Source organism: Diadema setosum, chromosome 17, assembly GCF_964275005.1.
Source record: "Diadema setosum chromosome 17, eeDiaSeto1, whole genome shotgun sequence".
NCBI classification, from domain to species: domain Eukaryota; kingdom Metazoa; phylum Echinodermata; class Echinoidea; order Diadematoida; family Diadematidae; genus Diadema; species Diadema setosum.
In genome coordinates this window covers 10,616,888-10,644,206 of record NC_092701.1, presented here as the reverse complement: position 1 = coordinate 10,644,206, position 27,319 = coordinate 10,616,888, and the positions used below count along the sequence as shown (strand labels likewise).

Genomic DNA, 27,319 nt, shown 5'->3' with positions numbered 1-27,319 from the left:
AATCATGCGATTAAGTATAACGTATAATTAAAATTCTATTCATAATAGGGAACTACAAGACGAAGAGTGTTAGCATATTCCTCTTGTTTAGGGTAGGTTTAGCATCACACGGGTGAAATATTCAGTCTTAATTGTGGTAATAAGTTTTAAGTCTTCTAGAGGGTATAAGTGGCGCCGGTATCGTACACCACGCAACTTTTCGTAGTTTGAAGAGGGAAAAGTAACGAGTACCTTTAATTGACCAACACAACGCAATTCCTCATGAGATCATCCAACAAGCAAGCGTTTATTTTATTTTTGTCTTGTTTTTGTTTTCCGGGCATTAAATCGCTCTTTCTCCAAGAGCAATGAAGTGAACGATGATTTCGTGCTCATGAATGTACACACCCTCCCAAACTTTAAATGGATTTAGAGAATGACTGTTACCTTTGATTCACTAGCAACTAGACTGCGAAATTAATCAATGAGCCTCTTCCTCTGAATTGTTAGCAGTGAAATGTTGGTTTTTGCAAGAACAATTTCCGGTTTCTGATCTTTTCTTAATACTTTATTTCTATCAGGCTCAAGGAGTGCGGAAGAGCTCTGTCCGATCTCTGACCCTTGACCCAAGCGAAATTCTGGTGAATGGGGAAGGCGGTGTCACTACGCAGGCCCCCGGGAACATCGACGGTAAGTGTCATTCTCTTACCTGTAAAAGTGATTTTAAAAATAATTAATGTAAGCGGGCCCAAGGCTCTAACACTTAGGAATATTTTCAAATCTTCTTCTTCATTTCCAAGGGTAAAAAAGCTCAGCTTGAGTTTATGAGCAAGTACGGCTCAGTGACTGTATAGTTTCAGGTTTGTTCATGTGAATCCAAATTTGGGCTCAATGTTTCTAGTTTGAAATGAATTTTCCTTTACAATACATGACCAAAAATCAAACTTCGCAGATATTATCGCTAGATTGCAATAGAATACATGGTTTGCATTAGGACACAGCACTGGTGATTGTATAGATTCAAGTTCGTTCATGGAGATGGGGGGGGGGGGCTAATTCCGTCATTGTTTAATTTAATTTTGATGAACTTCACAGTTAACCAGCGCATCATCAACAGACGTCAAATTTCCAAAATGAACGTGTCTCTTCCACATGATTCCATCATGGATACCGAGACGTGCCTTGTCAGCATGATTGGTAAGTCATATATCATTTTCTTCTTCTCTGTCAATTTATCCTTCGATTCAAGATACTGACTGTGCATTACTATCAGTATAAAAGATCTTGACAGGTTCAGTTGAGCTACCAGGATGCTCTCCTGGCAGGACGTATTACTCCACCTTACCTGCAGCAACAGAATGTGAATGCTGCATTCTCGCTTTTGACAGAGCACTATTCTCATTCCTGCACTATGATGCCACTCGGTGTGTTATATTCTTATCTTAACCGCAACGAATCGAATCACTTTCAATTCAAGACGAGTAAGTCTCTAATTCTTCTGGCAAAATCTAACTTTGCCAAAGTTTGCATTAACCACAAAAGATTTAACATAACTCGCCTTGCAATGCAGTTCATGTTTTCTCAAATGAACATTTTTATTGTTTTGATTTTGCAAATACAAAACAAAAAGAATTAAAAAAAAAATCAAATTTAAGATTTAAAGATTTTAGTGACTCAAACGAACCATCAGAGAGAGAGAGAGAGAGAGAGAGAGAGGAAAAAATTGTCAGTGTCGAGCTTGGTACAAATATTAATTATACAATGTATGCTGAATTAATCATGTTGCTATTGTATCCAAGTTTTCTCAAAACTTTTGACATATGTCACTTCACGCCATCAAAAAAATCATCACGGTATTTTATCTGTAGCTAATCCACTTGGAACAATTTCTGCTGATCCAATAAGGGGACTAGAGGGTCTCATAAGGGTCCCTACAGGGTGTGGGGAACAGACCATGATCAGACTCGGTCCCACGCTCTACGTCTCCAAGTACCTTCGAGTTATTGGTGAGGAAACTCGAGAAATGGAAACGAGAGCATATAACTACATAGCAAATGGTAAGTATACATGCATGCATTTCTGAACAAGAGTCAAGTTTGGAGCTTACCGACAATCTTAATTAATCTGAAAACATCAGTAACTAAAGATACGGTCACAAAGATTCGTACGAACGATGCGTTCGTACGAATGTCACTGTTCGTACGAATTCTGGAGTTCGTAGAGATTCGTAGTTGGGGCACAGATTCTTACGGCCTTCTTACGAATTTCGCACGAACGCTGTTTAATTCGCAAGAACAACTTAAGATCTTTTAGAGAAACGAAATGATTTTCAGTTATACAATGGCCCTAGAATTCGTACGTTTTTCATACGAATGCCTTGAGTTATTCTTTCATCAGACTTTAAGATGTCATTAGTGCCAAGGAGACTACAACTGCAGCTGCATCTACAAGTAGACGAGGAGGAGGTTATTGCTCCAACTCTCCCCCTCTCGCCCCTTCCTCCTCAACTCCCTCCTTTCTTTTCTTCCCCTTCCCCCTTTTCCCTTTGATTGCCTTCCCTTTTGGCCCCATATCTATCAGAGAGGCTTTCTGCTCGAACACCTAGAACAGAGTGAGGATTTTAACTTCGCGCGTTTGGCTTTATACCCCCTAGAACTCAACAGTTGCACAAATTGTGTAGTACGCATTACGAGTCCCGTACGAACGCCTTACAAACTCGAAGAGTTGTTCGTAAGAACGCCTTACGAATCTTAATTCGTAAGGCGGTCTTACGAAACACGTAAGAGCCCTCTATGAACGACTTCAGGCGTTCTTACTACCATCGTAAGAATTTAAGGCTTCTCGTATTGTCTCTGGACCTTACAAAATCTTGCGTAGTTTTTACCATGTGCGTACGACGTTCGTACGGCCGCCTTCCGAAGAGAGGGTTTCGTACGAACTTAAAAAAAAAAATCTTGGACGAGACCATCGACCGGGCTACGAACTTACGAACGGTAAACGAATGGTCTACTAACGCTGGTTTCGTACGGCATTCTTAAGAAGATCTAAATTGTCTAAAAATCGTTCGTACGGCGTTCGTAGCAGTTCGTAAAGGTATTTGTGATCGAGCCTTTCAAAGAAAGCGCCGTTTGAAATGGTTATCAGTAAAGGATGGCATTTATAAAAAGCCAGTGAATTTGATTCAGCTGTTAGATAGTGATAGCCAGGATTCGGCATCGTATACAACGTGGAAGAGAGTAAAATAGTAATATAGTAATTACGTACATCATTAACAAATATCCATTTTGGTGTTTGTAACCTAAACTCATAGGACTGAGTTGGCTAGTGATGAAGAACAAACGGAGCAGAATTGAAAATAAAACGGACCTATTCAAGCATTCAAGAATTTATTTTCATCTGATATAGCACATAAAACTTCTTCCGGCCATTCGTTATCTTTTCTTACATCGAAAACATGTAAACGTGCCGATAATCAGCAATTGGATACTCTATTAGAATCCTAAATAATAAAAAAGTACAAGCGTTTTGCCTCCTGTAAATTTTCGTCAATCTTAGAGCTTACGGCGTGATAACAATAACAGCAACAACAACTACATAAAAACCAATTTAATGTTCCTCAAAAATTTGCCTTTCGCGTATTACAATCATGTATGACAGTGCCCTTTTCAGTGTAGTCTGGATCTATACTTTACATGTTTGTTTTGTTTTGTTCTGATCTGTTCTTTCTTATGTTGGATTAACATGTGACTGTTCTTTGTCGCTTGATCACCTAGGAGTTAGTCGTGAGCTGAGATACCGCCAATCTAGTGGTGCCTACGCTGCTTTTACTAATCGTCCTGGGAGTACATGGTGATTACTCATTATTATAACCATAATTAGATTTACAGATGTAGCTGCAAACGATATATCTGTGTCGCAAAACAGGTAGAACCTTGAAGTTTCAGGCCTTTCTTGGCTTATACTGATTTCTACGCCCCTGTGATATGATTCTTTAATCATTGAATCAACTTAAAACTTATCAGATATAATATCATGTGATTGATGATAGGTCGTACTTCTATATGTCTGCGGTTAGCTGCGGCCTTATTTTAATTCCATCCAATTCTGAAGACCTAATGCCTTTACCTGCTATATGTCCCAATTCATTTACCGAAAACCCTTGGAGACGGCATGACATCCGACAATAATGATAATTATACACTTTTGTGGAAATTGCGTCTGATATTCAAAGAAGCTGTGCAATGCAAATGTTGACTTGTGGTGTCATACAGTCACCTGAGTGGTAAAAGGAATATCTACATAATGTGGCATAATATCATCGCATCTGTTCCTCTATCTTACTTCAGATCATTACCTGGATACGCTCACATTAAAAAACAGCAAAAAAGAAAAAGCAAAATAATCTTTAAAAAATCAGGATTTTTCCTGTGACCTCATCTAGCAATCATTGCTAAAGTACTAAATTTATCAAAAAATAAAAAGAAATCACCTTCTCATATAGACGTTATGCTCAGTTTATTGAAAAGTGCATGTCAGTGTCTTTTCTCAATCATTTTAGTACTTTAGCAATGATTGACATATTATGTCGCTGGAAGAATCTTGGTTTGAAAGGTTTCGTTTTTGTGAGTGTATCCAAGCAATCTCGAGAAACAAAAGTAGAAAATAATTATGAAATATTAATGACATTGATTTGGCCACATCAGTGATGTGCAGGGTATCATGAAGCAGCACCCGCCGTCAACTTGTAGTATTGATGCATAATTTGAAGCGGTTTAGTTTGGGTGCCAAAGCCACTTTTTTGGCCTAACCTTGTTTTACCGTCCACCCAATGTTTTTTGATGGGTTTGCCCTATTTCGAGGGTGCTGAATCCGAATCTGGATGATGCAACTCCTGCATCCTTGAGGATTTTGAGATATTCAAGATGGCCGCCAAAATGGCCGCCCAAACCGGAAATTCCCATGTATTTCCTTCCCAATGGTGAGAAATTGAGAACAATTGATGGTTTTACCCTATTTCGAGGGTGCTGAATCCAAATCTGGATAATGTAACTCCTGCATCCTTGAGGATTTTGAGATATTCAAGATGGCCGCCAAAATGGCCGCCGAAACCGGAAATTCCTATATATTCCCTTTTAAATGGTGAGAAATTGAAAACAAGTGATGGTCTTACCCTATTTCGATGGTGCTGAATCCGAATCTGGATGATGCAACTCTTGCATCCTTGAGGGTTTTGAGATATTCAAGATGGCCGCCAAATTGGCCGCCGAAATAACCGCCAGTTAAAACTAGAAATTCCGATGTATTTCCTTCTAAATGGTGAGAAATTGAAAACAATTGATGGTTTTACCCTGTTTGGAGGGTGCTGAATCCGAATCAGGCTGATGCGACTCCTGCATCCTTGAGGATTTTGAGATATTCAAGATGGCCACCAAAATGGCCGCCAAAACGGAAAATTCTCACGTATTTCATTCTCAATGGTGAGAAATTGCAAACAATTGATGCTTTACTCTATTTTGAGGGTGCTGAATCCAAATCTGGATGATGCAACTCTTGCATCGTTGAGGATTTTGAGATATTCAAGATGACCGCCAAAGTGGCCGCCGAAATGACCGCCAAATAAACCAAAAATGCCGATGTATTTCCTTCTAAATGGTAAGAAATTGAAAAACAATTGATTGTTTTACCCTGTTTGGAGGGTGCTGAATCGGAATCTGGATGATGCATCTCCTGCATCCTTGAGGATTTTGAGATATTCAAGATGGCCGCAAAAATGGCCGCAAAAACCGGAAATGCTCACGAATTTCATTCTCAATGGTTCAAAATTGAGAACAATTGATGGTTCTATCCTATTCCGATTTCAAAATGGCCGCCAAAACCGGAAATTTCCACGTATTTCAATTTTAATGTTTCGTAATTGAGAACAATTTTATTGATGATTCTACCCTATTTCGATCACTGTGCTGAATGCGAATCTGGACGATACCACCCTTGCATTATTGAGAGTTTGGAGATATTCAAGATAGCCGCCAAAATGCTCGCCGGAATGGTTAGAAATTGATAACAATTGATGGGTTTACCCTATTTCAGGTTTTCGTCAATGGCAAAATCTAAACCCAACCATACTCTGCTCATAAACGAACGCATATTGTACTTCCCAGTTTGAACTTTCTGTACTGTGAAATCAGCTTAACCGGATATCTTGGAGTTTGTAAGATACAGCTGTGCCAGGAATGAATCCTGCAAGACTACAGATGCGGTTGAATATTTGAAAGATTACGCTGTTTCATCTACATATCATGGATATGTTTTGAACACTAACAATCAGTGGACAAGACATACCCATCTCGATCATATTGTGATAGTGATGTAGAGAAGTTTACTGAGATTCCCAACATTACCTGTTTTAATCCATGAACAGTTTTAATCGTTTCATCCATGAACACTCACATTGGTTAATTGGTTTATATTGGTGGTCTTGATGACATTGTTGAAGACAAGAGTCGGAAGTTTCTATAGTTCTGCTTCAAATTTTTCTTCAATATGATGTAATATCATATATAATAAATGGGGCGACATACCTCGTATCTACAAAACGTCACATGTTCAGGAGAGAGAGAAAAAAAGCAAACAAACATGGCAGCCAAAGCACTATAACAATGAGAGAACTTTTCCTTTGACATGCCATGGTAGCTTCATTTTTGGGGTAAGATAGCTAAGGTTTGGACAGGACATCATTAACTGATTATCTGACTGTTTATTTAAAAAAGTCATTTTCACTAAAATTTCAGATACAGGGCTTGTCGCCCAAGCGACGATATCATATATACACAGGAGGGATGGAAAAATCACAGGTAACGCGCAGTAAAAACAAACAAACAAACAAACAAACAAACGACAACATGTAAGGTAATAGTTGATAGTCCAGTACTTACGAATATCATAATCACGCAGAGTGCTTTTGAAATTACCCTTATATTGATATCTACTATAGTGGTCATGGATGCAACCATATATGAAGAGCTTGCAACCAAAAGGCGCTAAATCCATTCCGGCTACTTTCGAGTAAATTGATGTTTTTTAATTACACATATTACAGCTTGTTTATTCATTAGGTCTATGCTCCTAGTGGAAGAGCCATCACAGTAGGTAATAAAAATGCACATTAAAAAAATCCTGCACACACCATTTATTTTTTATGAATTTTTATATTTCAGATTTTTTTCGGATTTAGCGCCTTTTGGAAGAAATCATGGATTTAGCGCCTTTTGGAAGAAATACTTTTGAGTTGTTCAATAACATTGGTATTAGGGAATGTCATTAATGTGCAATCCAGGTAAATACTAGAGAACTACATAAATTTACATCACAGTAGCCACACATACCCACACACACACACACCCACACACACACACACACACCCAAACACACACCCATATACACACAAATGCACCAAAACACACACACATCAAAATGTGAAATATTTCCCAGCATGCTGCTTTTAATTTTACTCATAATAGCAGCATACTGTACACCTATTCATTATACATTCCACACATGCAAAATACAACTGCAGCAGCAACAACAACAACAAATAAAATACTTTGATCTCCTAATGACACTTTGCACTGAATATCATGAAGTCTATACAGAAGGTACAGTGACTCAAGGAAAGTGAGGACTTGCAGAGATTGTGAAATCATGTTGACTGATAGTATTTACTTCAGGTGAAAATAAAATACAGGTTGTCATGCAGAAATCTGACTGCAACAGACATGAAAACAAATCACTATGATAAGCCCTCACATTGTATGCTTTACCTATTAATACTAAGAAAGCATCGCAAGGCTTTGCTGGAGGCTTTTTGATTTGGACTAACCAAACATCTGTTTAAAAAAAAAAAAAATGTCAATTTGCTAAAACTGTAGTACTTATTAAGAAGGCAACAGATGCACATGAAAGCACATCTGTGGACAAAACTCTTTGTTTATAGGTAAGTCAACAGCAATAAGGCCTACATCTAGGCATCTGTACTGTGAATCACAATGTCTTTTTTTGTCTTCTTACCATGTTCATTTCTAAAAAGTAAAAATTGAGTCATTTACAGCCAAAACAGGAGGTTTACCGCATGAAATGCATACCATCAAGTCCATGGCAGAATATCTCAACTAGTTAAAGTGCCTGCCCTAGGAATCATAATGTCTTGCCATAAGCTCGAGTCAGAGTTCCCTTCATCATTGGTGGCCACTGCTGTTGCTTTATCCTAATTGCCTGAGATGTCCACTGTATTCAATATCAAGGAAGTCATTCAAAGCACGGGCCACTAGGTCAGCCCCTCACCCAATTCCTGTCCACCGCCTCAATGCACGCAATATCACCTTGATGTTGTTTTCCAGGGATGTTTTCTCCTCCTCTCAGCTTACGTTCAATGATGTCAAAAACACACAGCCACTCGAAGTACGACGTATTGCACCTACCGGCGTACTCAAGAAAGCTTGATTCAGCATTCAATGAGATTAAGACCACTGTGATGGTTCCGTTGTCTGGTTCAGTACGCATGAGCTCAGAAATGAACGATAAGCTCTGTGATTTCTCGCAATCCTCTGATTCACTTAAGAAATCTTGGCCTTTCATGTACTGCTATGAATGCATCCTGTCACCCTCCTGGTATAAGGCATGGTAAATGTCATCGACGTGCGCTTCTTCTTCTTCTTGCGTATGAGGCAGCGGCAGCTAAATAACGTCCCTCAGATGTTGTAGCCAAGTTACAGTCTCAGGATTAGGGTGTGTCAGGTCCATGTTGTCAGGAGGGCGGAGATCAGGGCACTCACTCAAGATGTGTTGAGCAGTCTGTTCTGGTGCACCACACTGGCAGGCTGCTGACGGGCGTAGCTCCCACCGATGCACGGCTGCGTTGAAACGCCCAACTCGGGTTCGAATCCGATTTAATGACACCCACTCCCTCCTTGGGAGGTTTGCTCCTGGGGGGACATATGTATTGGGCGTGAGGAGGAGTTGGGCAGGTCGTTGGGTGTCTTGCCAGCTCAGTGACACTTGCTGCTTGCAGATATGCTGTAGGTTGTATGACTTCCAAGGATGATTTGCCATTAACCTGAATTGAGAGAAGAATAAGAGAATTCAATCAAAAGTAATTAATACTGATGGCTTAGAATATCTGTCCACGAGTAGCAAACACAACCTCAAACTTCCAATTTTTATACATTTCTCAATAGCTTCTAGACAGCCATAGTGATTTGGAGCAACACTTACTCTACTAAAAGACCAAAAAGAAAGGGACTAGTTTGATTTACAGATTTTTTAACATAATTTTTTAATGTTTAATACAACCATAAAAAAAAAACACTAATGCAATCATATCAGGATTATAAGATCCATCAGTGAATATTAGACAGGCTCTATCTAATTCTATCATTACCAGGGCAATGCACCCGTGCTGCATAGACCAATTCGAACAGTTAGAAAAGTAGGTAACCAGGTCATTACCATTGCAACACAGCATAAGCAGTACTGTATAGACTGACTTGAATAGTTACACGCTGTAGATCTACAGAAAACTTAACTGAGAAAATGAGTCAAGGTAACTTCATTTATTGATTACAGTTCCTTCAACAGATAATTAGTGACATACTTGTGAAATGGACCCCAACACTGTCTATCATCAGTACTAAATAATACGGCAGCTTACGTACCTGTTACATCCCCACCATGTGGTGTTCAATATGGTGCTTTCTTGCACAATACAGGGCTAATACTGAGGTATGTGGCCCCACCAAACGACACTTTAATATGCATGATTGATACAGCAACAGGACCAGTTTCCACTGCATACAATGTAGCAATACACTTCATTTGGCATACTCGTGAAGTAGGCCCCACCACTGCGTGTCGGTACTAATACTACAGCGGCTCGCCTGTTTATACTCGCGAATTCAGCCCCACCGTGTGGCGTTCATTGGTACATAAGCACTGCGTTGGGGCTTTCTTCCACAGTATAATACTTGTGAATGCGGCCCCACCAAACGGTGTTTACGAGCAATTGATACAGAGGCGGGCCGATTTCCACAGCATAGTCCTCCCTTTCTCCCGTTTTTTTTTTTTTCTCTGGTCTTAATATTTTATTCTTGGAAAGACTACCTAATGTCCCTCGACTAATTCCACAGCCAATTCAACTATAAGTACAACCCAAACCTAACCTTAAACCCTAACCTAACCTTGCTTAATTGCTAAATGCACGAGTGCAAGCACACTGCTGTGGGGCCGATTTCACGATTTTGCCCTTCATTCTATCCTTGGAAAGACTTCCTCATGACCCTTGATTATTCTTACCATAGGTATACAACCCTACGCTAAACTAACGGCATACTTGTTAAATAGGCCCCACCACTGCATGTCAGGATTGGTTCACAGCGGCTCGCCTGTTTATACACACGCAGCCCTGTTGCTGTAAGTCCACCCTATGTTAGTAACGTTAGTAGTAATTTACCTTGCTTGGCATTGCATCGCCGAAAAGTACCCTGTTTATACACACACAGCGCTGTTGCTGTAAGTCCACCCTATACGTTAGTAGTAGGCCTACTGGTAATTTACCTTGCTTGGTATTGCATCGCCAAAAAGTACCGGTAAATTTACCCTGTGAATATACACACGCAGCCCTGTTGCTGTAAGTCCACCCTATAATATCTGGTAGTAGCTACTAGTATAGGCCTAGACTCTAGTCATTGCTAGTAGTAGTAAATTTACCTTGCTTGGTATTGCATCGTCGAGCAGAACCCGTAGATCAAAAGGTTTGATTTACTAAAACATATTACAGCTGTATATAGTACTAACATTTAATAGAGCTCTAACGTTAGAGCTCTACACTACAGCCTTGTAAATTTACAGGTAAACATTTAGCTGGTGGGTAGCCAACACGTAAAATACATAATTTACATTGATGCACGACGAGCCCTGTTTGTGGTGGCGGTGAATGGTGGGGCCCATTTCACAATTTTCCCAGCAGATTATTGATCCCATTGAATGATTGATTATAAGATTTGTAATAAAACCCAAAATTGACATTCTACGTTGCTCATAAATCAACTCAACATGTTCAAAGTAGAGTATGATGCCCATCTCGGTCCCAACACCAAGATGCACATATGGGACTGACTTAATCTGGGCGTCGTACAGATAAGTAAACTCACCTTTCACAGCTGTATTTCCACTGCTTAGCCTTGCATTTCTTCAACACTGTTTCATTTTTCCACTTTTCGTACCACTTTTTAGATCACCGGCAGTCTTGGGTCTTTCATCCATTATGAAACTGTCATGTACTTTCGACTGATAGCCATGGTTCTGTACAGCACTACAGACAACAGTGGTAGTGATCCATGACCGTGAAGAATTGCCATTGAACTATGTAGTGCAGTATCGCTGCATGTAATAGTACGTGTTGCATGTTCTCATTGGTCAGAGCACCCCTAGCTGGCGTGCTCTGACCAATCAGAGACCGGAATAGAGAAAATGGATATAGCGCCTTTTGGTTGAAAGCAAAAATGGATTTAGCGCCTTTTGGTTGAAAGCGTGAATTTCATGTTTGATTTTTTCATAATTCCTCAAACAATTTTGATTAAATTTTTAGTGCCTCATATGCACATGACAAAGATCTGTTCGAATCATGCGAAAGATGGAGTTCGATAAAAATTGGATTTAGCGCCTTTTGGAAGCAAGCTCTTCATATAGTGACGTATTTATATGCCACAAGTTTCATAGAGTACGCGGCGAGACTCATTAGGATACAAGACAAATTTCAACACCAAGTACCAGCAGGCCATAATTTGATATTACTCTTATAGCCAAAAAGGATTAACTTCACATCAGTCTACGGAGCCCTTATTGGCTACCACAGGCATTACTTTATAACAATTGTGCATAAAAAAAGATTTCGGTCTTATCTTTGTGTTTGTACGTTTCAGTATGATGTCAATATCATTTTTCTTTCCATTACGTGTTAAAGTTCCGTTTGAGACATATCGGAATATCTCAGTATATTACAATACCATTGTGACAGTCATTTTGGATGCCATTATTGTTGGCTGATTTGACAAATTTGCTCAACCGAGTTGTATTCAAGAATACGGATTATTGCTTTTAATCCCTCGCTTCACGTTATAGCACAATATTTCACAATTTATAAGAAAATATCAAGGAATATGATTTTCGTTTATACAGGGCATTTGTAAATATCTCAAAACCTTCAGCACCCTCGAAATGGGGTGAGACCAATTTATTTTCAAATTTTCACCATTTAGAAAAAAAAATATTAACATTGGAATTTCAATTTCTGCCAATTATTTTGGCGGTCATCTTGGACATCCGAAAACCCTAAGGAATGCAAGAATGGCAACAACAAAAAGTCGAGGGTGCTGAATAGGGTCTCAAAAATTTCAATATTGACAGTTAGTTTGGCGGTCATCTTGGAATTCTCAAAACCCCCAAAACACATAGTTACATCAACCAGGTTCGGATTCAGCACCCACAAAATAGGGTAAAACCACCAATTGTTTTCAATTTTACACCATTTAGAACGAATTAGGGGGCCTACATTGGAATTTCCGTTTTTGACGGCCATTTGGGGGCCACTTTGGCGGCCATCTTTATCATCTCAAAACCATCAGCTGTATCCTGCAGCTTCAAATTCAGCAAACTCAAAATAGGGTAAAACCATCAATTTGTTTTCAATTTTACACCATTTAGAAGGAAAAAGGGGGTCTACATGTGAGTTTCCATTTTTGGCGGTCATTTTGGTTTCCATCTTTATTATCTCAAAACCCTTAAGGATACAAAAGTTTTATCAAAATTCTGATCCAGCACCCTCGAACTAGGGTAAAACCATCAACAGTTTTTCAATTTCTCACCATTTAGAAGGAAATACAGGGGAATTTTCGGTTTTGGCGGCCATTTTGGCGGCCATCTTGAATATCTCAGAATCCTTAACAATGCAAGAGTTAAATCATCCTGATTCGGATTCACCACCATCGAAATAGCTTCGAACTATCAATTGTTTTCAATTACTCATCAATAAAGGACAAGTTCACCTTCATAAACATAAGGATTGAGAGAATGTAGCAATATTAGCAGAACACATCATTGAAAGTTTGAGGAAAATCGGACAATCCGTTCAAAAGTTATGAATTTTTGAAGTTTTGATGCAGTAACCACTGGATGAGAAGACTACTGCATTGTGTGAATAACTTAGATGTCACATGCGTACAACAATATAAGGAAAATACAAAGAGAATTTCACAAAATTTCATCTTTTGAAAAAAGTACACATTCCCTTGATTCCCTTGACATTCCCCGACATAAAACCTGTTAGGGGTAATAATTATAATTCCCCCTGCCTTTAGAAAGAGGCAAGTCAAGTGCTCTTTTATTATGCGAAAAATGTGAAAATATGTTGAATTTTCTTTACATTTTCTTTATACTGTTATACGCATATGACTCACAAGCTGTAGTAGTCTCCTCATCCAGCAGTTCCAACACAAAAATTTTAAAAATTCATAACTTTTGCATCGATTGTCCAAGTTTCCTCAAACTTTCACTGATGTGTTCTACTAATATTGCTGCATTCTCTCAATCCTTATGTTTATGAAGGTGAACTTGTCCTTTAAGAGGGAAATACATAGGAATTTCCGGTTTGGGCGGCCATTTTGGCGGCCATCTTGAATATCTCAAAAACCCTCAAGGATGCAAGAGTTGCATCATCCAGATTCGAATTCAGCACCATCGAAATAGGGTAAGACCATCACTTGTTTTCAATTTCTCACCATTTAAAAGGGAATATATAGGAATTTCCGGTTTGGGCGGCCATTTTGACGGCCATCTTGAATATCTCAAAACCCTCAAGGATGCAAAAGTTGCATCATCCAGATTTGGATTCAGCACCCTCGAAATAGGGTAAAACCATCAATTGTTTTCAATTTCTCACCATTTAGAAGGAACATGGGAATTTCCGGTTTCGGCGGCCATTTTGGCGGCCATCTTGAATATCTCAATATCCTCAAGGATGCAAGAGTCGCATCAGCCAGATTCGGATTCAGCACCCTCGAAATATGGTAAAACTATCAATTGTTTTCAATTTCTCAACATTTAGAAGGAAATACATAGGAATTTCCGGTTTGGGCGGCCATTTTGACGGCCATCTTGAATATGTCAAAACCCTCAAGGATGCAAGAGTTTCATCATCCAGATTCGGATTCAGCACCCCCGAAATACGGTAAAACCATCAAAAAACATTGGGTGGACGGTAAAACATGGTTCAACCTTTGGCACCCAGACTAGTATTAGTTTAATGATCATACAAGTAGTTACTCTAAAATTAATGCAACATACAAAATCAGATTACTGGTCAATCTGGAACATCCACATTATGCTCAAGCGGAAAGAGAGGAAGCATCTTAAACAAAAAGTAGCTGACCCTAAATCTAACCAAAGAATTCCACTCCCCTCCTCCTCCTCACCCCCCCCCCCCCCTCTTCAGGCACACATACAACAAACACAAGCTGGAAAAAATGTTCCGCTGGCCCTGCCTTATATAACCGAACTGGTTTCAGAATGTTTTTTTTTTGTTTCTTGCTTTACAGGCTCACCGCTTTCGTATTGAAAGTGTTCAGTCAGGCAAGCCAGTTTACGCGAGTGGACCCGGGGCATGTTCTTGGGAGCGTCAAGTGGTTGATCAGAGAAAACCAGATTGATGATGGCTCTTTTGAAGAGAATCATCGTGTCATACACAAAGAAATGATTGTAAGTCAGTATTTCAAAACATAAAATGTGGAGTGAGCGCAGCACAACTTGACAAACACAAAATATGATGAATGTTATCTCCATGATGATAGTCTTTATAATCTTCTTGTCATAGTCATTATAAAACAATCAAGTGAGAATTGTCCGGCAATTTTTTCAAATATTTGTACCAGGTCTATATCTACATTTTAAGGGTGTATGATTTATTATAGTCGTTGCAGTGACTATTGAATACACATGTATGTTTATAAATCGGGCTCCTGTTCTTCAAATTTTTACAATACACTTTCGCAATATTCTCCTACTTAAAAAAAAACAAACAAACAAACAAACAGACGTGATGATAATCAATCCCTCCGTTTGTTCTCTGTTTGTTACCTCCACCAAGGGAGGAGGTTATGTTTTCATTTACCTTTGATTTGTTAGTTTGTCCGTGCGCAAAAAGTTTTGCACAGATTTGGATTAAACTAGGAGGGAAGGTTGAGAATGACACAAGGAACAGATGATTAAACTTTGGTAGTGATCCGGATTTTTTAATGGATTTTTTGAAGGATTTTCGATGTTTTGGCAGGTAAGGGTCAATGAACTTGGGAGTTCAAGCTGCGCATTTTTGACTGTTTGAGGTTTTCATCAATCATAAGACAGGAAAGTGCGCGCTAATCCTGTACAAAGCAAATGGACAGCACGCGGTCCTCAAGCGTATTACGCACGTCACCTGAGACGCACTGTCTTTGAAGTTGTTGTTATACAAATATATACACAGGTGAGAGTGCGTTAGTGGAGATGTAGCGCACTCGAGGGTATTTACAATTGTGAAACATGCACGAGGAGAAGCCGAGTGCATGTTACACTACATAGAGTGAGCTGCATCTCCACTAACGTCACGAACTTAAACCTGTGTATTATTTGATTTATAAAATGGGTCGAAAACTAACAGCATTTTTCATGTACCTTTGTGGGTCAATACCAGTCCGTTACATGTAGCACTCGCTCAAAAGTCAAGATGTCCGAAGATGTTCGTCCCAAACATTTACGCACGTCTCACTCGGAAATCCCGCACATATAAGTACTGTACGTATAAGAGTATACGTACGCCACATGTTATGCACAAGAAAGGCCGGCTGGCAGCCCGAACTAGAAGTTGTTTACAGGATTGACAGCGCGTATAGTAGCGCGCGACGCGCTTGTAACAACCGATTGAGTGCGCACTGCTAGTGTAAACATTGTGACGTCAGTGACTGAGCAGTTACTGGTACTATACGCTTTCTCTGCAATTATGCACGCCGTGCTGTTATGACTTTTCGTTGCACCCTTTTCGCACGGCCGTGCATGTTAGTAAGAAAATAATGTGCGCACACGTGACTCATTTCAGCGCTTCCAATTGGCTACATTCTTGAACCCGTTTTATAATGCTGTTTATCAAGTGTCGTTGATTGTTTTTAGATCATGTTATTGCCAAATTTTTACCTCCACGAAATAATTCTTATTACTTTAAAGTCTCGTTCTTCAAAATAATCCCTTTAATCGAAAAAAACAAACAAACAAACAAAAAAAAACCACTAATGCCTCAAGCCCAGCTAAAAAAAAAAAAAAAAAAAAAAAATCTGAAGCGTACAAACGTTCTGAGAATTATGCTGTGGCCCTCGTATTTGGCATGGAAATAGGACCTGCTGTGTCCTTATTCATCTAATGGGTTATTCAAACACTAAAGCTTATGGGATTAGGTAAAAAATAAATGTGGTGTACCGCGAGGGTCAATAGTTGCGCCACTGTTGTGTTTACCTAGTGCATCAAGATTATTACATTTCGTAGCTTCTGCTGAAGACACCAACGTATTTTCTTTAAATTAACATTATCATTGTGTCATAAGATCTTTAAATAATGAATTACCAAAATTGTCTATAACTTATGAGTATAATTATGTGCATGTTTTTATGTGTCTATAGGTATATAATTAGTTGATCTGGCGAGATTAGAAACGGGAGGTTTTCATCCCCTCCGCCTCCGCCTCCCCTCCCCTCCACCTCCCCCTCTCTTTCTGTCTTTCTCTTTCTTTCTTTCTCTCTCTTTCTTTCTTTCTTTCTCTCTCTCTTCAAACTTTATTCCACGAGCATCATGTTGGATACCTTTGTTTTTCTTCACTGTAATGTTGTTCGTTTTCGGGTGACAAACAGTCAAGCTTTTTGCCTATTCTTGGCAATCGTTCTGTGTACAAATAAGATGCAACTCAGGTAATGGAATTATTACAAATGTATTTTATAATAGATGAAAATGATGATTGTTGAAATATTCATACTACTGTTATTTTGTACAATGTTAATGAAATTTCACAAAATTTATGAGCTTGAAAAAATGGCACACAGAAAATAAATCAAATCAAATGAAATCAAATCAAACATTATTCATAGGCGTCTATGTTTATACCCAACAAAAAAAAAAGAACCACAAAACAAAAAGACATGGCAATATTGTTGAAATTCTCTTATCGGAAATGCATTTGGTAAAATTAAGTAAAAACATTTTTCTTTTACACAGGGTGCTGTCACAGGCCCAGTATCTATGACTGCCTTTGTTCTGATTTCCCTCCTGGAAACCAGAGCGTTTCTGGAACCTACCACTCCGGTAAGAATCCAAGCAATTTTTCTTCCTTTCGTGTATACTTTTATTATAAGATAGTCTATACTTTCTATATGTTTCGTTTCCATTATTAAACGATCAATGACGATGCTGTTCGTGTAGTTCACGAATGATTACTTTGTAGGGTCTATTTTGAATTATCATTTCATTCTCCACCTTCTCACCCTTAAATCGAGTTGGTCCTCATGATTAAGGGTGAAACAAAAGAAATAAAGCTATTTTCATTTTGTCATATAACAACTGAGAGCAAAGACTCAGGAAATTTATCCGAATATGCTCTGTATTAAAGGTCGCAATCAGTTTCAGTACAAAATCGCAGTAGTATTGATTATGGACGATATCACTGAATGATAAAAAGTTTCTTACTGGCGGGAACCGGTTGCCACTTGGCCAATGCATGGGGCCGGATCTTTCATTAGTGTTTCAACATCATTTCTATTATCATTGGCGTTATCATTTCTTCACTGTTAAAAAGGAAAGAAAACTACTGATATAATAGCATTTTTTCAACACTTTCACAGGCAGAAGATATGGCTGAAATAGACCAGGCGATTAGTGGTGCTGTCCGTTTCTTGGAGGGGAAGATTCCAGAAATTGAAAGGGTGTATGACAAGGCCATAGTCGCCTTTGCGCTTGCATTGGCGGGCAGTGGTACTGCCGAAGACGCAAATGATAGACTGAAAGAGAGTGCAAGGTCTGTTGAAGGTAAGCAGTATAGGGTTACGAACGGCCTATGTGAAAAAAAAAAATACCAACGATAACTGAAAATGGGTTAGAACATTTCTACAAGAGGAAATAGTTCTGTGTCTACTTCATAATAGAACATGGGTTCGATCCTATCTACAAGAGAAAATTAGTTGTTCTTTTTTTTTGTCTAGGTCATACATTTGTTTGTTTGTTTGTTTGTTTTTTGTTACTGAATAGGTTGTGTAAATGAAATTCAAAAGAATTGTTTGCTCTGGGGAAACTATGTTTTGCTATCTTTTCCGCGTCACTTGTTAAAATTTTAATGTATTGTTCTAAAGGGAGTACACTTACCTCTTATCGCATGTGTATAGGCCCCTAGGGATATCCCATCTAAATTGCGAACTTATGACCTCTAAGCGCCTTATACAGTATGTATTAGATATCGCCAGCTTTGACAATGAAGAACTCATTGTGAATGTACGTATAAACAAGTGTATCTCACACAATGTCTTGGTCATTAATGTCCACCACAATGATATGGAGTTGCGTCATATTCCAAATGTTGAGTGAGCCAATACCAAAACCTGAGTATAATTAAAATGAGAAAATCTTCATCCTCATCACAGACAGCAGTGCGGTATACTGGGACCCAAGCGCACAAAATTACAACACCGGCTACGTCCCATTCTGGCTCCGCCGTAGACCCACTTCAATTGCTGTCGAGACTACAGCCTACGCTTTACTCGCCCAACTCACCAGACGGGACTACAGCTACGCAGGCAGGATAGTTCAATGGCTGAGCAACCAGGGAAATTACAAGGGAGGATTCGTGTCCACTCAGGTTGGTATAGCGGGCTTTTCTTACCCCACAGGTAGAATATCAAGGGTTGTTCGAAGCGCGCCAGAAAATATTGCAAAAAGCAATATTTTCTGTGACTTTGTCCAAAAAAAAAAAAAAGAGAAGAAAGAATGGCAAATGATAGACATTCGATTGCTACGTTGCTGTTATTTGGCTGCTGCTTTAAGGAGGTATCAAACAGGCATATTCTAATGCACAGAACCGGCTGATCCTTACAGCATCCACAAAACTCCACTTTGGATTTTCCTCATCTCGTCTGGTGGAATCATCCTTATGATAGTATATTTCTGTCTTATTATTCCCCATTTCGCTAATTGTACATTATGCCAAAGAGAAATTTGTTCCGTCAACTACCTTTACGATCGAAGGAGGCAAGGTCAACATACGAGAAAAGAAAAGATTAAAAGAAATGGAGAAATTGCCCTTGTAAAAGCTCTTTTCGCTCAATCCACGAATAAAAGAAAAGAAATAAAGACGATAAAAATTAAGAAATAAACTGAAAGAAATAGACATAGTATCAAAAAAGACTATATTGCATGGATTTCTTCTTGTAATTACTTCTGGTGCATTTAATAGAGGTGGGTATTGAAATTACAGTTGTTGGAGTACATATCGATAACTCTTGAGACCATGGCTGGTGCCGAAGAGCTTCCTTACAGGTAAGGAAATGAGCTCATTGAATTCTATCATTTACTTTAAATAGGATACGGTTGTGGCGATGCAGGCCTTAGCTGAGTATTCCTCTTCCCGCCCGATGGAAGACGATATCGATCTTGAATGTACGGTGGGGTATCCTTCCCGGGAGAGGACCACTAGATACGCGTTCAACAATGACAACGCGAGAGTGCAGCAAGAAGAAGATGTAAGTTGAATTGCACGTTCACAGTATAGACAGTGACCCTGCACCAACATCCTCTTAAATATGTCTCACTATACTGCCTAGTTACACATGTTTGAATATATTTATATTTATATATATATTATATATATATATATATATATATTCATCTATTTATATTATATTCATATTCTGTTTCTGTGTATGAACACGTGAGTATGATGGTGGAAATTGAGCATATGCACTGGGGTGGAAACCGTATTTATAATAATATTGCATAGTGCGAGGTGTGCGAGCATTGAAATTCGTCTGAAAGATCACCCAGTACTGAATTAAACTTAACAAAGGTCTATGCTTACACCCAAACCTTTCCAAATTGAAGTGGTGTATGATATCTATAATGAGTTTGAAATTGTGATGTTGTGAATAATGGATACTTGTAAACACTTCGTTTGGACAGAAAAAAAAAAAGTTGTCCATGATCATTCAAGAGCTTGCAAATATTTACCTTGAATATCAGGGATCCCGGCAGGAAGCATGAAAAACTGATAACTCTCTCTACACGACATTTGGACATAAATATGCATGAATCTGAATACAATTCTACGAGGATGATGCAATAGAAAAATATATGAATGCAGCTGGAAAAAAAAAACATGGTAAATCAATTTTCTAAATGTTGTCATCCAACCTCTAGTAAAGTGTAAAATCTAATGGTTTTTACCATTCCTGAAATGGTATTTCGACATTTTGACTGTTACATTTAATATTTTGGGTTCAACATGTAACATTTAACAAAAGGTAGAAAGCATGACAACGTATAAAATGCTGATTTACTATATCATTTTTATTCTTCGGAAAATGTACTGCGTTGAATACGTTTGTTATGCTTATTCCTTTATTAAAAATGTTATCACGATATATAATGAATCCTGCGTTCATCATTTCAAAGCATAAGTGGTTCATATACACTATGCTTTCTTCGTGTCAGTGGAATAGCATTTATGGTTATTGTTGTTACAGGTTACACCCTCTATCGGTCAAGAATTAACTCTCGTCGGCTCGGGGCAAGGAATTGCCAAGGCAAACGTAAGTTTTGAAATATTTTTGTTAATTGTAAATCCTACACTAATTCATTACATATCTTTGATTTTACTTTATTTCATAAGCTTTTGATTTGATACATTTGTGTCTGTATCATTATATATCATCGCACATGCATCATTTCTCAATCTGTTATCAATTGTCATGATATAAACTATCGCTACTTTTCCATACCCTGTGCTCACGGAAGTACGTTGATTGTTGTAACTGTGAAGGTTACCGCGGACTGGAATAATTAAACTTGTATTTGTACTCTTGTGCATACTTTTTGATTATTTCTTTCCATACCTCGAGAAAAAAAAATAAAATCAAACTAAATAAAAAAAGAACAAAAAATAAATGTGTATAGATATAAAATGATTGTTGAATTTGAACTGATTATATATGTCGGGACTATTTGACTAAATAAATTCAGCTGTGCAATTTTGAATGCTAATACTTGATTTGTGATTAAAGAGACCTAAACATATAACACAACACTGAGCAATGACACAGTATCAATTCTCTTGAACTGTCGCACTTCTACATCGCTTTGCAGGTCGAACTATCCTACAACACGGAGGCATCGGACCTAGACACTTGTCCTTTCATCTTGAATGTCACTGCTACTGAAGTCAGAGAAGGCGCCAACCTGAAACACATTGATATTAGAGTATGCACAAGGTATACAATAGTGTAGGGAATTCATTGCTATTAGCCCACCCTAGCCAAAGGTTCTGATTTTCACCCAAATTGCCAGGTGTTATTCTCTTACAAGTGAAGAATACATTTTTGTACAAATGGGCACAGCTTCACGATTTGCATAATTTTCTTTTCTTTTCTTTTTTTTTTTTTTTTGGGGGGGGGGGGGGGCCCTTACTAAGAAATCTTCTTCTTTAGAACCAGAGGTGAGAAGGTAAATTAGTTCTATGAGTAGATTTGTGACTTCAGTTTTAAGTCTGTTCATAGTAGTTCGGTGATGGGGGGGGGGGGGGGGGCTGTGGAGAATGTGAGACCAAATTAGATCCTTATTTTCATAGTTTCTTCTCGAAAACACATTGTCAAAAATGTCAACAAGGGAGGCGGGCATGATCACTAGGGGGACAATATGTTCAATACAAGGACCTCAGAATCCCATATTTTCCGTATTGGACAATAAATGGAAATCTGAATCTCAATGTCAATGTGAATATGAATATTAAAGGAAACTTTAAACAAGAAATAAAATCCTCTTTCTAGACAGAAAAAGACATAAATGAATTTGCTTTCAATGTTATTTGTAGAGCTATTCTGGATATCCAGGGGACATGCGGGAAGTAAACAGATACTAGTATTACATATTTTACTTTATATTACATATCACTTTTTTGAATAGTAAATAGGTGTACTTAGTAGGTCCATTTTTTTTTTTCGCATGATGAAATATTCTGCAAATGGACCACGCCAGATGTGATCTGTTTCATTCCTTTCTTCCTTAAAAAAAAAAAAAAAATGTTGATGCATCAAGGTACCTGGGCAATGAGGAGACGCACATGGCGATCATAGATGTTGGAATTTACTCTGGCTTCGCTCCTGTGATTGAGGACCTCGAAGAGGTGAGTGCTCTGAAAAAAACAAAAAACAAAAACAAAAACAGATTGATTTGTTTAGACGCTCGCCTACAGAATCAAGAAGTCAGATCAATTCACGTTCTTCCGCACTTTTTGAAAACCTCGTTGCCAATAATGTTAATTTTTCTTCTAATGATTTGTTTAATGAATTTGACTTTGAACATGATTCCACTTTAATCTCCTCCAAATATGTTACGGTTGATCAATTTAAAGATTTTTCAGAAAGTATATTTTCTATAGTACATTTGAATATTAGGAGTATGAATAAGCATTTTGATGAATTACAGGTATTGTTAGATAATAAAAATAAACAACAAATATCTGTAATAGGTTTAACAGAAACATGGTTATCATCTGATATTAATTTACCGTATGCATTGAATTGTTATGATTTGATTGTAAATAATAGAGTGAATAGGACCGGCGGCGGGGTTGCGATTTATTTATCTAATGAATTTGAGTTTGATACTTGTGATGATTTAAATATAATGAATGATATAATAGAGTCTTTGTTTGTTTAAATTTCCATCCCTCAAAGTAAAGATATTATAGTTGGTGTTGTTTATAGACCCCCAAACTCCAGTTCTAAAGATATTTTAGATAGTACCACAAATTTATTAAAAAGTCCTCGTTTTGTTAATAAATGCATTTATATAATGAGTGACTTTAATATTGATTTGATTAAGAGTGATGATAATACGTCACAAGAATTTCTTGAATTATTTTTGTCATCCTCTTTTTTGCCATTAATTTCCAAACCTACACGTGTTACAATTCATTCTGCCACCCTCCTTGATTATATCTTTACTAATTCTTTACAAGTTTTGAATTCTTCTATAATTTTATCCGATATGACCGATCACTTTCCAATTATAACATGCTGCAATCTTAAACATTCGGTTAATAAGTCTTATTTTCCTTCATTTAGACGTAGAGCCACACCAGAAAATTTAGCTAGTCTTGATGCTTGTTTAGATAGGGTTGATTGGTCAAGTGTTTGTGATACTGATGATGTTAATGTATCATTTGATAATTTTATGGAGATAATCAATAAGCATTTAGATGATTATATTCCTAAATTAAAAGATAAGTCAGTAAACTATAAAACAACACCTAAACTTCCATGGATTTCGAAATCTCTCCTCCGTTCAATTAAAAGGAAAAATAGGTTGTATTATAGATTCAAAATGAAAAAAACTGAGGAGTCAAAAAATAAATATACATCATATAAGAATATTTTGATTAAGGTCATACGATCTGAAAAGCGGAAATATCATACCATTCAGATAGAAAAATATAAACGTGACGTGAAGAATACATGGAAGATATTAAAGCAGGCCATGAATATATCAAAAAAGAAATTGAATATTACAAAAATAAGATTTGATAATAAAATTGTTGAAGATCCTAATGATATAGCAAATATTTGTAATTCTTATTTTTCAATGATTGGAGAGAATCTGGCAAAAGAAGTACCGCAGTCCGATACGCATTTTGCAAAATTTTTAGGTCAATCCAATCCCAGTTCTATTTTCTTAGCTCCAACTACGAAATATGAAACAATAGACATTGTTACTGCAATGAATGATAAACGAAGTGCCGGTTATGATGATATTAAGTCATTTCATCATAAAGGGAATTATATTTTCTATTGCTGATCCACTTTCTCATATTTTTAATAAATCCATAATACATGGTGTTTTTCCTGATTGTATGAAAATTGCTAAGGTGTGTCCTTTATTCAAAAAATGAGACAGTTTTGAGTTAAGTAAATATAGACCTATTTCTCTACTTTCATCCCTATCTAAGGTTTTGGAAAAATTTATATTTACAAGAACCATTAAATTTCTTAATCATAATGTTTTTACGAATTCTCAATTTGGGTTTCGTCAAAAACATAGCACCATTCATGCTCTTTTGAAGTTTATTGATAACGCCGCACATACTATAGATGACCATTCCCATCTTGTTGGTATCTTCCTGGACTTCTCCAAGGCCTTCGATACAATTAATCACGAAATTTTACTTCATAAATTGTCTCATTGTGGTATACGAGGGAAAGCCTTGGAGTGGTTCAGGAGTTACCTGCAAAACCGAAAACAATATGTATCTTTGAACGAGCACAGCTCTAGTCTTGAAGTTATTAAATGTGGCGTCCCTCAGGGTAGTATATTAGGACCTTTACTTTTCATCATTTACATAAATGATTTTTGTAGATCATCTGATATACTTTCTTTTATACTTTTTGCCGATGATTCAAATATTTTCTTCTCCCACCAAAATCCAATTACTCTTGTCGATACTGTTAATTCTGAATTTAAAAAAGTGACTCAATGGATAAGAGCCAATAAATTTTGACTGAATCTTCAGAAAACTAACTATATGTTATTCAGTAAGTCTATAGAAGTTTTACGCACAGATATCATCTTTGATGACGTTCACTTAGAGCGTGTATCTCATACAAAGTTTCTCGGTATTACAGTGGACGATAAACTTTCGTGGAAGCCTCATATTATTAATATTAGTAAAATAATTTCGCGTAATATTGGTATTATTGATAGACTTAAATCTCATATCCCGTTGTCTTCTTTGCTGACGTCGTATTTTTCATTAATATCACCTTATTTGAATTATGGAATCTTAGCATGGGGTAGTGCCCATCAAACTTTATTAGATAGATTATTGTTATTACAAAAAAAAGGCACTTTGTATTATTTGTGGCGTTTCTCCATGTTCCCATGCAGATCCATTATTTGTTAGATATAAGATTTTAAAAATCAATGATTTGTTTTTCTTTCAGCTGGGTCAGTTTATGTTTAACCACTACACAAATGCACTTCCCAGCATTTTTGATTCAATGTTGTCACGAAATCAATCTTTTCATAATTATCCCACCAGGCGATCAAATGAGTTTCATTTACCCCTTCTGAGAACGTTATTGGCTCAAAATATATTTATATACACTGGCCCTAGATTTTGGAATTCTTTAAGTTGTGATATAAAAAATTCTTTATCTTTGAATTCGTTTAAGCGAAAGTTAATTTTTTTTTTTGTTGAACTCATATTAAGATATATGCGATTCATTACTTAGCTGGTCTTTACAGCCTAAGGGTTCATCGTCAATCATTGATTTCATCATTGTGTATTTTTACATTATCTTATTTGTATAAACTTTGCTCGGCTGATCGAGCTGAAACACCTCAATTCCCTCTTCTGATCCCGATGTTCAGCACCTTAATTCCCTCTTCTGATCCCGATGTTCAGCGTGTTGGCTTTTCCTTTCATTTCCTTTTTCTTTCTCTCCTTTCTTTCCATTATTCTTTTGTGTTTTATTACTGTCATGGTATACCCTACTGTAAAGTCATGTAATGTCGTTGTGTTTCTACTGTCTTGTTCTCTCCTGTGTATTCACACGAATCCTTTGAGTGGTTCACAATTTACAAGCATGCTTTTCAGTGAACCTCTCAGTTCTTTCTTTTTTTTTTCCTCCAAACATAACTTTGTATTTTGCCGGTATGCATGTATAATTTCGTATTTGTTAACCATTATCTACCATGTAAAGTCGAATACATGCCTATGTTATATCTTCTGATACATTTCGTGTTATGTTTGACGAAAAAGAAAGAAGGAATGAAATAAATGAAATGAAATGAAATTGAATCCCCTTGATTTTACAAGATGATGCTAAAATTCTTACTCTTGTCCAGAGCATGTTTTACTTTCCATCGTAATGGTATCATTTTTATTGATTATCAAAAGGTTGAGTAAATTGAATTGTGTGAATAGCGTAACTACCGATAACAAGTGCGGAAGACGTTTCGTGATTTGCAGTGACATTTTGGTTCATCAGTAAGCACGTGGGTAAAAGAGCAATTGTCAGTGTTAGAGTCACCTGGGTTTATATCGTGTGATTATACTGCTCTATCGGTATAATTCTTTTTATGTTTCCTTGGAAGAGCCGTTGCACATGGCTCAGTCGATACAGTGGATCATAATAAGGTCCTCGGTGGTTCCGTTGACAGCAGCGGTTTTACCCTACATTGTGACCCTGCACCACTTACCATCGAAAAGTCGTCATTAGTACGTCGCAGATTTTGAAAGAACCAAGCTTTAAAATCATGTATGACCTTAATATATAAGGAATTCTGTGGCCTATCTAGGTTATAGAAAGAATGTACACACTTTGCAGAAGTGCATAGCCCCTGCTGAAATAAGAGGCTCAAAGTGCTTAATCTTGTATCAAGCGGTGCTCTGTGCAATTAATGGGACGAAACAGGAAGTAAAACTCCATAGCGACAACAATAAAAATGATTATTATATTGAGCTGATATTGTGCATACTTTATTAGCACGTTCCATTTATGCCTAGTATTAACTTCCAGTGCATTACTGGTGGCATCATGTTTTCAAAAGTGACCAGAGTTGAAAGTGAAGAGTGTGTTTTCAGGAAATGAAAAAGGGCCTGTAAGACATAGGCAACTACCTTATTAGGATATTCTGTATTCTAGTGTGTTCTAGTAAAAACTGCAAAAAGCCCTTCAATTTTTCATTCGTTTATAATGCCTATTTTACGATCATGTGAAAGAAGATTCACTCTTTCAGAAACTATAAAAACAGCTTGATATTGACTAGGTAACCCATTTTACATATTTTGTAAAATCATGTAAAATCAGGGCGAGCATCTTTCATTGGTTTTGTAATGAACTGTCACACAGTACGCACAGCTTTTTATCTTTCTTGAGTAGATGACTTAAAACTGTCCATCCTTGGTTGCTTATCCACAAGCTTTCTGGTACGCCAATTAAAAAAAGAACAAAAAACTCTA

At 37.4% G+C, this 27,319-nt stretch overlaps 1 protein-coding gene across 1 annotated transcript in view; it reads left to right on the top strand.

The window, feature by feature from the left end:
- The window catches only part of LOC140240971 (A.superbus venom factor 1-like), a 78,582-nt gene that overhangs the window by 39,668 nt on the left and 11,595 nt on the right, over window positions 1-27,319 (top strand). Inside the window, exons 22-33 of the mRNA XM_072320744.1 lie at window positions 561-669; window positions 1,075-1,176; window positions 1,848-2,036; window positions 3,753-3,828; window positions 14,622-14,781; window positions 17,317-17,403; window positions 17,940-18,123; window positions 18,732-18,946; window positions 19,668-19,826; window positions 20,826-20,891; window positions 21,445-21,569; window positions 22,393-22,480. Of these exons, the coding sequence (XP_072176845.1) occupies window positions 561-669; window positions 1,075-1,176; window positions 1,848-2,036; window positions 3,753-3,828; window positions 14,622-14,781; window positions 17,317-17,403; window positions 17,940-18,123; window positions 18,732-18,946; window positions 19,668-19,826; window positions 20,826-20,891; window positions 21,445-21,569; window positions 22,393-22,480 (1,560 nt within the window). The remainder of the gene's footprint in view (window positions 1-560; window positions 670-1,074; window positions 1,177-1,847; window positions 2,037-3,752; window positions 3,829-14,621; window positions 14,782-17,316; window positions 17,404-17,939; window positions 18,124-18,731; window positions 18,947-19,667; window positions 19,827-20,825; window positions 20,892-21,444; window positions 21,570-22,392; window positions 22,481-27,319) is intronic.